We start from the raw sequence: 14,184 nt of genomic DNA, 5'->3' as shown, positions 1-14,184 counted from the left end.
TCTTGTTCGACATAATTTATCGTATTCTGAATACTTCTGTCAAATTTCAAATCACACAATATTGACTATCTATAGTTAGTTTCTGGATCTGATGACGTACCATCATTTCTTTAAGCAGCAATTAACCCACTTATGGGATAAACCGTCTATTACTAAATGAGAATGATCATATTTAAATAGCCTATCAATAATAATGCAATTAATGTTTTTCTCACCTTTGGTTCTCAGGTGGCATCACCATAACGTTTCTTGGCGAAATATATATGTCTAGTCTTTGATGTCCCGCCTAACTTCTCGATACGTGTAACATTTGTTAATCTATCCCACCATTTCTTTCTTCATATCTGGCCACCAATAATTTCCCTTTAAATCTCTATGCACATTGGAACTTCATGGATGGACCGAATGTCTTGAGTTGTAAGCTACTTGTAAGGTTCCACCCCTCAATTCTGTCACTAGTGGAATCCCAAATTCTGAAATAAAATCTGGAAATGTCTTGATCATCTTTTTGAGTATATATATATATATTTTTTTCTTTTAACGGTTAATATCTTAATCTATTATTTTTCCCTTGACATTTTTTTTACCTTCTAGCAATCCTGGCTGAAAAGTCATGCTATACATCTTTGCATTGTTAGGTTTGCAAATTCTGGCATCAAATTTTTAACTTTTGAAATTCTTTGTATGATTCTTCTGACACAGTCAACACGTTCGGTCTTTCCTTTCTTCTTAATGCATCTGTTACTACGTTTGCTTTTCCTGGGTGATAGTTAATCGTGTAGTCATAGTTTTTGCTCAACTCTAACCATCTTCGTTGTCGTTCATATTACCCATATCTTTCCTATATAGTTTCTTTATCATCCTTTTGATTCCACTTCCCTTTCCATTTCCGTTCTTCATTCTCATAGCTTATTCAAAACCGAACTCTTGACATTAATTACTCATTTTGTTGTCATATCAGATTAGATATTAATACGAACTTTGATGCTCACAACATCCCATTCTGAAGTAAACATCAATCATCTGTATTAATACCACTTCCGATATCTAACAACAACCTAAGTATCAACATCAATCGGAAACTGAATTAAAACTATATCTCACACTTAATCCAAAATAGAAATACTTGACAAATCATTTATTGTATGATTATCACAATAATTTGGAAACAAGACGTTCTTTGATAAAACTTTGTTGCAGATGATAAAATCTCCTTGACTGTCTAATAAAATCCATATTGGTGTAACTATTAATCTCTGCTTCATTCCATCTCCCTTCTTCCTTTCTTCTCGTTGCTTCATCTTAAATCTTTAGCTCTTTAAACTATTCTCCTCACTTGTCCATGCAAATGACTTTTTATTTCTCTTGTCCATTATGAAGGACATACTCATCCAAGTAAAAACTCACACATTTACAACAATTTTTGAATTTTACCAACGTCCTTACCTTTTCCCAATTCCTCGTTATTTTGATTTCGGATTTGAAAGTCACATCAAAATTTGACTTAATCTAATTCGAATCGATCTCCATGTAACTAAACATTAATTGGTACAATTGGCCAACTAACTTACTTAATTGATCAATTGCACTAAGTGATGACTAGCTAAATGAAATCAAATACCAATTATATATAGTCGAATTGGATGTAACAACCTCTTTCGAGAATCAAGATCACAATTAATTGGAGTATCAACATGAATATCTATAACACAGAGAAGTATACTTTCCTTTTTTAAGAGTAGGGCATTTTCTGAAAAATAATTAGAATAAATAAATAATTAGAATAATTTTCTGAATTTAAAATAATTAAATAACTAATTTTTTCTGATTTTTAAAATAATAAACAAATGATTTCAAAACAGAAATCCATTTTCTGTAAATTTTTAAAATAGGGATCCTTTATTTGCAAAATTTTAGAAGTTTGGGGGTCAAACTGTAAAAACATAATTTTCAGAAACGTTTTCGAGATAATCAGATCAAAACCGGGTTTATTTCGGGTCCAAGACCGACCCGAACGAGTCAATTAAGAACACCGAAACCCGGCCACCGGAGGTAAATCCGGCGAACCAAATTCGAGCAACTCTCCAGTCGTTTGGTGAAATCTTTTGTAGAAAAAAATACTCTGGACGTTTCCACGAACCCAGGGCCCTGCTTTGTTTTTTTTCGTAACCCCGGTTCTGTGTTTCTGGTGAAAACTCCATTGAAGCCGGTCGGGGTTCGAGCTTTTCCGGCGAAGCTTAACGGGGGTCAAACGTAGCAACTGAGCATGTGCTTTGATTCCTTTTGACACGATCTAACTGTTGGTACTCATCAAACATATCCAGAATCAACTATTGTAAAAATCCCAAATTTTGATTGAAATTATTGAAGAACACCAATAACATTCAAATCCAAAAATCAAACCAACTTTTCTACCTGTTACTGAACTCAGTTTTTGACATATAATATATCAAATTGACCAGAAAAATATTATCTACACGATGGAATCATCAAATTATATCAACAACATCAAGAACATATTTTCATAATTTAATTCATAAATAATTCGAAATAAGATAAATAAATCAGAAAATACCCTGATTCCTGCATAAAAACGGATTATTGATTATAAAAGTACTTTTCGAGAGCTTCATTTTGATATGCTGCACGCCTGAATCGGAGTTCGATAACGCCTTCGTTCATATGTTTGATTCTCAAGACTGTATCGGTTTCTAGGTTTTTTCTCTGTATTTACCATATTTGCACTGGTTGCAAATGAATAAACGAATAAAATAAAATAATAAATAGGCTATATATATTTTTGGAATATTGGTTCGTTTTGGATCGTTAAATTAGTTACTTAGCCGCTAAGTAACTGCAAAAATGATCCGATTTGATACCCGTACTGGATAATTATCCAAATCGGGCTTCTTATAAAATACTTTATACGAAAATAACGTAATATTATCCCGTCCTTTGAGAATACGGGTTTTGTTGATTCACCGAAATGATTATCGTATCGAAAATCTTGTGTCGGGCCGCGCACGGGTCAAACCGTAATCCGGATTGAAAAAGTCAAAACACGGAAAATGTCCGGAATTACCAGATTAGGTTAGGAAGGAGTTTTTAGAAAAGTTTCGGGTTGTAAAAACGTAAAAACAGTTGAACTCAGACGGTTCCCGGCTTTATAAAATAATTTTGTAATTATTCAGAAAATAATTAATAAATTCATAAATCAATATAAAATCATATAACAGTCCAAAAATTACCAGAAAATACCGTAATTATCTATATTTTATTCTAATCATAATAAAATTAGCAAACTTATACTGTATCACATATAAGCATTCACATATTCACACCAATCATCAGATAATTCACCAAAAATCACATATTAATCATATCAAAATTATTTAATGATAAAAATAATTACATGCGATATCCCGGATGTTACATGGGGTACTCAGAAGCTCTCAGTATGGGAACCCTAATAGTCTCATATCGATTGTGGATTTGAGCCTTTTGAGTTTCTTCAGTTTTGGCGGGCTTAGTTAGATTTTCTGCTTCTTCAGACATGATTGTTTTGGATCTTTACTGTATTTGTGTTAACAGATAGGCTCTGATACCACTTGTTAGGTCACACAACACTGTAGAAGGGGGTTGAATATAGTGTAGAATACAAACAAAACGATTTCGAACACGAGTAACAGTAAATAGATATATTTGATATAATAAACTCTGTTACAATGGAACTTTTCTCTCTCAGTGATGAATAAATATCACGAGAGCTGCTAGGTTATAATGTATGATCTTCTCGATAATGATAACACATATAGTGTAAACCTATGTCTGCGTTTATATAGTACACAGTTACAAGATAACTTCTAATTGATATGGAATATAATTCTGTCTCCTAAAATATATCAATCAGATATCTTATACAAGTCTTTAAGTCCTCTAACTCTTTCCATGCATATCTTCTTTTTGTATTAGTCTCGATCTTCTTTCCTGTAAATCAGCTTCCTTCCTTAAATATTAGTCCTTCAGTTCTTAAGTTCTGATATCCATTTTCTGATATTATCTTCTGATAATCGAAGTCCTGATATCCTTAAGTTCTGACTTCCAGTAAGTACTGATTCCAGTAAGTACTGATATTTCCTGTTTGTTAAGATCTGAAAACTAAACATGAAACATATTAGACATGACATCTCAAATATATCTAACACAGATAATATTTTATGATCAACTATAATTTACGATATAATTAAACACATAATACTCATTTAATATAACATAAAACAGTCATAATTTCCCGATTCTTACATCCTTCCCCCTAAAAGGATTATTTCCCTAGAATCGTGCTAAGAAAACAAATTAGGGTAGTTTTCTTATATTTCACTCTCAAGTTTCCAGGTTGACTCTTTAATCATATTGTTTCTATACAAAACTCTTACTAACGATACCGACTTATTCCTCAACACTTTTACTAGCTGGTCTAAACATTTTACCGCTTGCTGAACATAAGACAAGTTAGCCTGGATTTCTATCAGCTCATACTCTATTACATGCCTCGAATCTGGATTATACTTTTTAATCATAGAGACATGAAACACATTATAAATGTGCTGCATATGAGGCGGTAGAGCCAAAACATACGCAACCTTCCCCACTCGCTTCAATATTTTTAATGGTCCAACATAACGCGGATTGAGTTTTCCTTTCTTGCCAAATCTGGTCAACCCCTTCCATGGTGATATATTTAACAATACTGGTTCTCCCATGCTGAATTCCACGTCCTTTCTAGTTTGGTCTGCATATTTATGTTGACGATTCTGAGCAGCTTCTAGTCGCTTCTAAATAAGTTCTACTTTCTCTTTAATTTGTTGGATCAATTCTAGATCCAAAATCTTTCGTTCACCAACTTCATCCCAACATACTGAAGATCTACATTTTCTCCCATATAAAACATCATATGGTGGCATCCCAATGCTTGCATGATAGCTATTATTGTAGGAGAATTCCACTAATGATAAATGCTCATCCCAACTACCTTCGAAATCCAATGCACATATTCGTAGAATGTCTTCAATTGTCTGGATCGTTCTTTCACTTTGCCAGTATGTTTGTGGATGATATGCGGTGCTCATATTTAGCTTAGTGCCCAAGCATTCTTGAAATTTTCTCCAAAATCTTGAATTGAAATGAGGATCTCTATCAGAAATGATTGATACAGGAACTCCATGTTGCATCACAATCTCCTTGAGATATAAATGCACTAACTTATCAAGCAAAAACCTTCTGTTGATTCGAAGAAAATGTGTTAACTTCGTCAATATGTCGATAATAACCCAAATTGCATAATATTTTACTTTGGTTCTTAAAAGTCCCACTATGAAATCCATCGCAAGGTGTTCCCACTTCCATTCCGAAATATCTAATGGTTGCAATAATTGACTCGGATGCTGATGTTCAGCCTTGACTCGTTGGCACGTATAACATTTACTCACCCATTCCGCTATCTCCTTCTTAATGACTAGACACCAAAAGTTTTCCTTCAGATTTCCATACATTTTCGTACTTTCAAGATGAATAGAGTATCTCGAATTGTGAGCGTCTTGTAAGATCTCTTATTTTAGTCTGCTATATTAGGTACCCAAATTCTTGAGGAAAATCATGAAATTCCCTTGTCATCCTTTTGACTTGGAATTTCTTCTCCTGTTAAAATTTCACTTTCGTGACTCATTATCTCCTCCTGGCATTTTTGAATATTTTTTAATAGCTCTGGATGGAACGTCATCGCATAGATCATCTCAATGGATTCTGCTGGAATACGAACCTCAATTTCCAGTTTCTCAAACTCTTTGATTAACTCTTCCGAGGAAGTTAGCATGTTTAATCTTTCTTTTCTGCTTAGTGCGTCTACCACAATATATGCCTTTCTCGGGTGATAATTGATTGATTAATCGTAATCTTAGATAATTCTAGCCATCGCCACTGTCTCATATTGAGCTCCTTCAGAGTGAAAATATACATCAACCTTTTGTGATCGGTATAAATTTTACACTTCACACCATATAGATATTGTCTCCGGAGTTTTAATGTGAAAACAATTACAACTAATTCAAAGTCATGAGTAGGATACTTTTGTTCATGAGGCTTTAATTGTCTGGAAGCATACGCAATCATGTCACCATGCTGCATCAATACACACCCTAGTCCTCTATAGGAAGCGTCGCTATAGATGGAAAAGTTTCCTTGATCATCTGGTAAAACTAATACGGGTGCAATTACCAATAGATTTTTGAAAGCCTGAAAACTTTATTCACATATTTCAATCCATATAAACTTCTCATTCTTTCGAGTCAGCTTCGTTAATGGGATAGATATCTTCATGAAATCCTTAACGAATTTTCGATAATAACCACCTAATTCCATAAAATTTCTAACTTCTGTAGGTGTCTTCGGACTTTCACAATTCAAAACAGCTTCAATCTTCGCAGAATCAACTTTAATTCCTTCATTACTGGTTACGTGGCCTAGAAATTGTACCTCCCTTAGCCAAAATGCGCATTTAGAAAATTTTGTGTACAATCATTCTTTTCTTAAGATTTCCAAAGCAATTCTCAAGTACTATACATGTTCCGCTTCAGTCTTTGAATAGATCAAAATATCATCGATAAACATAATCATAAACTTATCCAAGTATTTCTTAAAGACTTTGTTCATTAGGTCCATGAATGCGGTTGGTCATTAGTTAGCCTGAACGCCATTACTAAGAACTTATAGTCACCATAAAAGGTACGAAATGCAGTTTAGGAATATCATCTGCCTTAATCTTCAGTTGATGGTAATTGAACCTTAAGTCGATTTTCGAAAACCATATTGCTCCCTTCAATTGGTCAAATAGATCATCAATCCTTGGTTAGAGATATTTATTCTCAATGGTCAACTTGTTAAGTTCGCGATAATCAATATATAATCTCATGCTATCGTCCAATTTTCTTGACAAACAATACAGTTGCACCCCATGGGGATACACTAGGTGTTATAACTCCCTTATACAGAAGGTCTTGTAACTATATAGCTAACTCCTTCATTTCTACTGGTGCCATTCGATATGGTACTTTTGAAACTGGCTCAGTACCTAGAGCTAAATCGATGGCGAACTCAATTTCACTATCTGGAGGTAAACCTGGAAGTTTGAAAGGGAATACGTCTGCAAATTCACATAAAATAGGAATGTCTTTAATCCTCGGACCTTCTTTATTAACATCCACCACATATTCTAGATAAGCTTCACATCCTTGATGAAGCAGTCACTTAGTCTACACCATCGTGAGGAATTTCTTTTTTATCTCTCGCCCCAAAATCACCTTTGCTTTGTCCACGGTTCGCAAATTCACATTTTTATTCTTACAATCGATTTGGGCATTATGGTTTTCTTACCAATCCATACCTAATATAACATCAAATTCTCCCAACTTGAAATGTATCAGGTCGGCATAAAAGTAATGTCCCGCTATCTCGATGTCACAATTTAGATAAACTTGATCAACGGGGACTTAATCCTCATTAGCTAACTTTATAATTAACATTTCTCCCAACCATTGGACCTCACAACATAACTCATCAACAAATTCTTCAGAAATAAAGGATCTTGTAGCTCCAGAATCAATTAACATTTTTGCATTTACAGAGTTCATAGAAAGTGTTACTTGCTGATTCTCAATGATCAGAAGGAGCTCAGGATCTGATTGTTTTGGATGTCATCAGGATTTGATGTGCCATCAGGATTTGATGCATCATCAGTATCTGCAGAACATCAGTATCTGAAGATAGTCTGTGGTGAAGATTAGGTCTGTTCCTTATTTTGAGGGATGCATATATGTTCGTTCTGAGTTATAGGACTTTATATATTCAGTTAGAGATATGTATCATTTTCTGTTAGTAATTCATATTGCATATCCTAGACTGATTTGTAGCAGCTGTGTATTATATAAACACAGTTTAGGTCATCACGTAGTGATTAACTCGAGCATTGTACGACCTAGAAGCTCCCAAGAACATCAGTATTTCTTGAGAGAGTTTGTAACAGTTTTTATCAGAAATATAAAGAACTATTATATTTTTATACTTGTTCGAAACGTTTATACAATTGTATTCAACCCCCTCAAACAATTGTATCTTTACTGGGCAACAATTGGTATCAGAGCAAACTGATAAATTTACAATCAGAAAGCGATCTAAACATGTCTCTGAACAAGTATGAAAGTATTAAAATCCCCATTTTGAAAAAGTCTGAATATCCTACATGGAAGGTGAGGATACTCATGCACCTGGAGACTACAGATCCAGACTATCTCGACGTAATCAATGATGGACCCTACATGCCAATAAAACTGGTGCCTACAACTCCTGATGTTGCTGAACACTATCAGTTGAAGGAGAAGAGTGAGTGGACACCAGAAGAGAAAATAGCTACTGAAAGATGCAAAGGTAAGAAACATTTTGCATAACAGTCTTGATTCTGTGATGTCAAACAGGGTTATAGCCTACAAGACTTCCAAGGAGATCTGGGATGCTCTTAAAGCTCAATTTCAAGGAACCATGGCCATCAAGAAAAACAGAAGGGTTATTCTGATTCAAGAATATGAACACTTTGAGACCAAGCCTGATGAAAGTCTCACCGACATCTATGACAGATTTCTCACCTTGCTCAACAATCTGTCCTTGGTGGGAAAGGTGTATGATCAAGAAGATTCAAACACTAAGTTTCTGAGAGCCTTGAATGAGGAATGGGAGACTCAGACTTCAATCATACGACATCAGTTTGATTTGAAAATAATCACTCTGGATGAAGTCTATGTTATGATGAGAACTCATGACTTGGAATCCAGCAAAGGAAGGAGAGGAAAAGCAGCAAAGAAAAATCAGTTGCTTTGAAAGTGAATGATAAAGCTTCAAAAGAAAGGTTTGTTGAAGTTGCAAGGAAAAATTATAATCTTCCAGAATCAGATACTGATGATTCATTATCAAATCCTGATGATGATACTGATTCTAAAACTGATGAGAACGTGACAGATTTTGATGTCATGCAAATGGCTGCATTGCTGGTTAAGGTTTTCAAGATGATGCAATTCAGGAAGTCTCAGAAGAATAGAAGCTTCAGGAAGAAGTTCACTGGAGGGGAAAGGAAGTCAACTGGAAGAAGAGATGGAAAGGACTTTAAGGCTGGAAAAGTAGACAGGTCAAAAATCAAGTGCTACAACTATGATGAACCTGGTCACTTTGCTATAGAGTGCAAGAAGACAAAGCATGACAAAGGGAAGAACAAAGCCCTGATTACATCAAGCAAGAATTGGATGGACTCCTCTAATTCTGAAAATGAAGAAACATGCTATGCACCGATGGCCAGCTTTGATGATCCTGCTCCCTCTGATTCTAAGGTATCAACTCCCTTCTTCTCTTTTGATACTGAAGATATATCTGAACTGAAATCTATTTTTAAGTCTCTCCATGGAAATTTTAAAAATAAGATTCTAGAGAATAATAGACTGTTAACTGAAAATGAAATTTTAAAATCTAGGAATGATCAGTTAGAGTCTGACTTAGTAAATCAAATTAAAATTCAGAAAGAATGTGAGAAAGCTAAACATACAGCAAATGTACTAGAAGCTAAGTACCATATTTTAGAAAATGAATTATAAAATGAGAGGAAAACTCTTAATGCCTGGACTGTTTCAGGAAAAAAGGTTCATGAGATAATCTCTAAGAAAAACTGGAAAAATGTCTTAGTTATGTAGATGGAATTAAGGATGTTGCCACTAAAAATAAAACTACCCTTAAGAATCCTGTAAAGTTTATCTCTTCAAAAGCTGATGAACCCAAATCTACCTTTGAAAAGGGTTCAACATCAGAATCCCAAGAAAATTCAGTAAGTGATAAATCTCAAAGAAAGGAAAACAAGGAAACCATTAAGACTGTTAATAAAGAAAAGAATATAGGACTTTTGTCTAAAAGACAATTGAAACAGAAATTATCCGAGGTTACTCACAATCCTCAGGTTAAAAGTCCTAAAAGGAACAGAAATGGTAATCAAGGTCTTTCTAAAGATTCTAATTATAAGTTTGTTCCCAATGCTCCTAGAAAAACTTGTTTTAACTGTGGTAATACTAATCATCTTGCTATTGATTGCAGGAGGAGTAAGAAAATGAAAACTGCTATTCTTGAGTCTGATGTTAGGGCTAGATTGGTATTTTATAAACTACAAAATCCTTGTTTTCATAGTGGTAGTAGTTGGCATTCGATTTATACTTGTAGTTCCTATCACAAGCTGTATCACAACTATTAAGAACCTTTGCCTAAATTTAATAAAGTTGCTCGTGTGCTCAATTCTTCTAGTTCTATAAAATCAGCTTCTGACAAGACAAATCCTGACAAAGGAAAACTGTCAGAAGTATTCTTGACTCACAAAGGCTTAAGTTGTCCAAAAAGAGGGCCGAACAAGTGTGGGTCCTTAAAAATCCTTCTAATTAATTATTCCTCTGATTGCAGGGTAACAAGAAATATACTCTTGTCTTGGATAGTGGATGTTCAGGACACATGACTGAGATAAATCCCTGTTGTCAGAATTTGAGAAGAAGGCTAGCCCAGATGTATCTTATGGAGATGGTAATATAGGACACACTCTAGGATATGGCAACTTGATAATTGGAAAGGTAGCAATAGAAAATGTAGCTCTGGTGGAAGGACTAAAGCACAATCTTCCCAGTATCAGTCAAATCACTGACATAGGTTATCATGTGGTATTCTATAACTCACACTGTGAAGTTGTTCATAACAAGTCAAAGAAAACTGTCTTGATAGGATACAAACATGGAAACATATATGAAGCAAGGCTGCATGCAATTCTTAAGAAAGAAGCTACTTGCCTTATCTCAAAGGCATCAGTAGATGAGAGCTGGAACTGGTACAAGAAGCTCTCACATCTCAACTTCAATTCAATCAATGAACTTGCCAAGAAGTAGCTAGTAAGAGGATTACCAAATATGCTATACTCATCTGATGGTCTTTGTGATGCTTGCCAAAAGTCCAAACAAAGAAGAGTATCTTTCAAAAGTAAAACAGAATTCTCTATTACTGAGCCATATCACATGTTACACTTGGATCTCTTTGGACCAGTGAACATAATGTCCATAAACAAGAAAAGGTACACACTTGTAATTGTTGATGATTTCACTAGATACACTTGGGTTTATATTCTACACAGGAAGGATGAAACTCTAGAAATTCTTCTGGATCACATAAGGAAAGTTGAAAATGGATCCACCCACAAAGTGAAAATTCTGAGAAGTGATAATGGCACTGAGTTCAAGAACTCAAAAATGGAGGAAGTCTGCAAGTACAAAGGCATACAACAACAATTCTCAGCTCCTGGTACACCTCAGCAAAATCGTGTTGTTGAGAGGAAGAACAGAACCTTGATTGAAGCTGGCAGGACTCTGCTGGAAGAAGCAAAACTACCCACTTACTTCTGGACTGAAGCAGTTAACACAGCATGTTATACTCAGAATATCACATTGATAAACAGACATGGTGTTACTCCTTATCAGATGCTAAAAGAAAAGAAGCCCAGTTTCAAACATCTTCATGTATTTGGATGTAAGTGTTTTGTTTTGAGAACTCATACTGATCAGCTAGGAAAGTTTGAATCAAAAGCTGATGAAGGAATCTTTATTGGATACTCACCATCAAGAGCATACAGAGTTTTCAATCTGAGAAAAAATACTGTAGTTATCTCCATAAATGTATCTTTTGATGATAAGAAGATTCCTGGTTTTGAAGAAGATTCTCATGAAAGTCTAATCTTTGCAAATAAAAATGCATTGTTGGAATCTGGATCAAACTCTAATGAATTGTCGAATCCTGATGTTCCTTCAGATTCTGAAGAAGATCATTGTACTAATGAACCTGCACATGTTACGGGGGAGCAACTGCAAGGTTCAGCTGATGATTCTAACACTGAAGAATTAACTCAAGGCTCTTCTCATTCTAGTCATTCAGAATCCAATGCTGATTCAATATCAGATGGACATGATTCAAGTCCCAAAACTTCATCAGGAGATAACAGCATAGATTCAGGGGGAGCCTTATCAAATGCACAATTCAGGGGGAGCATCTAGCTCCAGAAGGACACTTCCAAGTGCCAGAAAATGGACTAAAGATCATACTCCTGATCTGATCATTGGAAATCCTGATGAAGGTATAAAGACAAGGAGTACAACTTAAAATGAATATTTATATCACAGTCTACTTTCAAAAGAAGAGCCAAAGAAAGTAGAAGATGCACTCAAGGATGCAGATTGGGTTATGGCTATGCAAAAAGAGTTGAATGAGTTCGAAAGAAATGAAGTGTGGAAGCTGGTGCCTAGACCTAAAAATAGGTCAATTGTAGGCACAAAGTAGGTCTTCAGAAACAAGACTGATTCTGATGGAATAATTATCAAAAACAAGGCAAGATTGGTGGCTAAAGGATATTCTCAATAGGAAGGTATTGACGATGATGAAACATTTGCTCTTGTTGCTAGGCTGGAAGCAATCAGAATTTTCTTGGCATATGCTACACACAAGAAATTTAAAGTCTTTCATATGGATGTCAAGAGTGCATTTCTCAATGGAGAACTTGAAGATGAAGTCTATGTTGAACAGCCACCCGGTTTTGTGGATCCTAAACATCCTGATTATGTTAATAGACTTGACAAAGCACTCTATGGACTAAAGCAAGCTCCTAGGGCATGGTATGAGACTCTTGCTCAATTTATGCTGGAAAGTGGATTCAAAAGAGGTACAATAGATAAAACTTTATTTTATCTGAATCAAGGTAAAGATCTGCTTTTATTCAAATTTATGTGGATGATATCATTTTTGGATCAACTAATCAAAAACGGTGTGATAAGTTCTCAAAGTTAATGCAATCTAGATATCAAATGAGCATGATGGGAGAGATGATTTACTTCTTGGGATTACAAATTAAACAGACTGATAATGGTATCTATATTAATCAGTCAAAGTGCACAAAGAATCTGCTAAAAAGGTTTAATATGCAAGATAGTGCAACTGCAACTACTACAATGGCAACTGCTTCAAAGCTTGATCCTCATGAAGGTACAACAGTTGATGTCTCAAATTACAGAGGTATGATTGGTTCTCTTTTATACCTAACGGCTAGTAGGCCAGACATTATGTTTGCCACCTGTCTCTGTGCAAGATTCCAGGCAAATCCAAGGGAGCCACATCTTATTATAGTGAAGAGAATTTTCAGATACCTCAAGGGTACTGTATCACTTGGTCTCTGGTATGCAAGAGAAACTGATTTTACATTATATGCTTATTCAGATGCTGATTTTGGTGGATGCAAGATAGACTTGAAAGAGTACATCTGGGAGCTGTCAGTTTTTGGGAGGCAGATTAGTCTCATGGTTCAGTAAGAAGCAGAAATCTATTTCTAATTCGATTGTTGAGGCTGAATATATTGCAGCTAGGAGTTGCTGTGCTCAGTTGTTATGGATGAGAAATCAGCTCATGGACTATGGATTATCATTTTCTAAAATTCCTATTTATTGTGATAATCAAAGTGCTATTGCTATGACAGGATACCCAGTGAAACACTCTCTTACTAAACATATCAGCGCCAGATTTCATTTTATAAGAGAGCATGTCATGGAAGGAACGATTGAGCTTCATTTTGTTCCTACTGATCAGCAGCTGGCTGATATCTTCACGAAGCCATTACCTGAAGCAACATTTACAAAGCTTGTCAATGAACTTGGTATGGTTTGTTGAGACAGATAAATTCTTTTAAATTTATATTTGATCAAATCATGATGTATGTTGATCAAATCCTGATATGTCCTAAATACTGTTCAAGATATTAAGTTGGGAATTTTTGATGTAATTTATTATATGCATGATAAATTAAGTGAATTTATTTTCTAAATGTGCATGTATGAATATATATCATTGTCATCATTTCAAATTAGTCTAGGGAGACGTGCCTTAATAAGATATCTTTTGGTTAAATCATTAAGTTAACTCTACACCTAATAATTGATCAGTCTCCTAGTCCTTTGATATTCCCTTTCTCTCTTGGTTATTTAAACCATCATTCTCATTGAGTCAAATCATTTCTTCATATACACAAAACAC

General features: G+C 34.9%; 1 protein-coding gene across 1 annotated transcript; it reads right to left on the bottom strand.

The window, feature by feature from the left end:
* Positions 1 to 4,367: 4,367 nt before the first annotated feature.
* On the bottom strand, positions 4,368 to 4,760 carry LOC141719134 (uncharacterized). Its single transcript, XM_074521516.1, has one exon. The coding sequence runs from the start codon at positions 4,758 to 4,760 to the stop codon at positions 4,368 to 4,370; it is 393 nt and encodes a 130-aa protein (XP_074377617.1).
* Between the last annotated feature and the right edge of the window lie 9,424 nt (positions 4,761 to 14,184).

Source organism: Apium graveolens, chromosome 4, assembly GCF_009905375.1.
Source record: "Apium graveolens cultivar Ventura chromosome 4, ASM990537v1, whole genome shotgun sequence".
NCBI lineage: Eukaryota > Viridiplantae > Streptophyta > Magnoliopsida > Apiales > Apiaceae > Apium > Apium graveolens.
The sequence above is the reverse complement of the archived record's forward strand: the minus strand, read 5'-3'. Positions and strand labels throughout refer to the sequence as shown.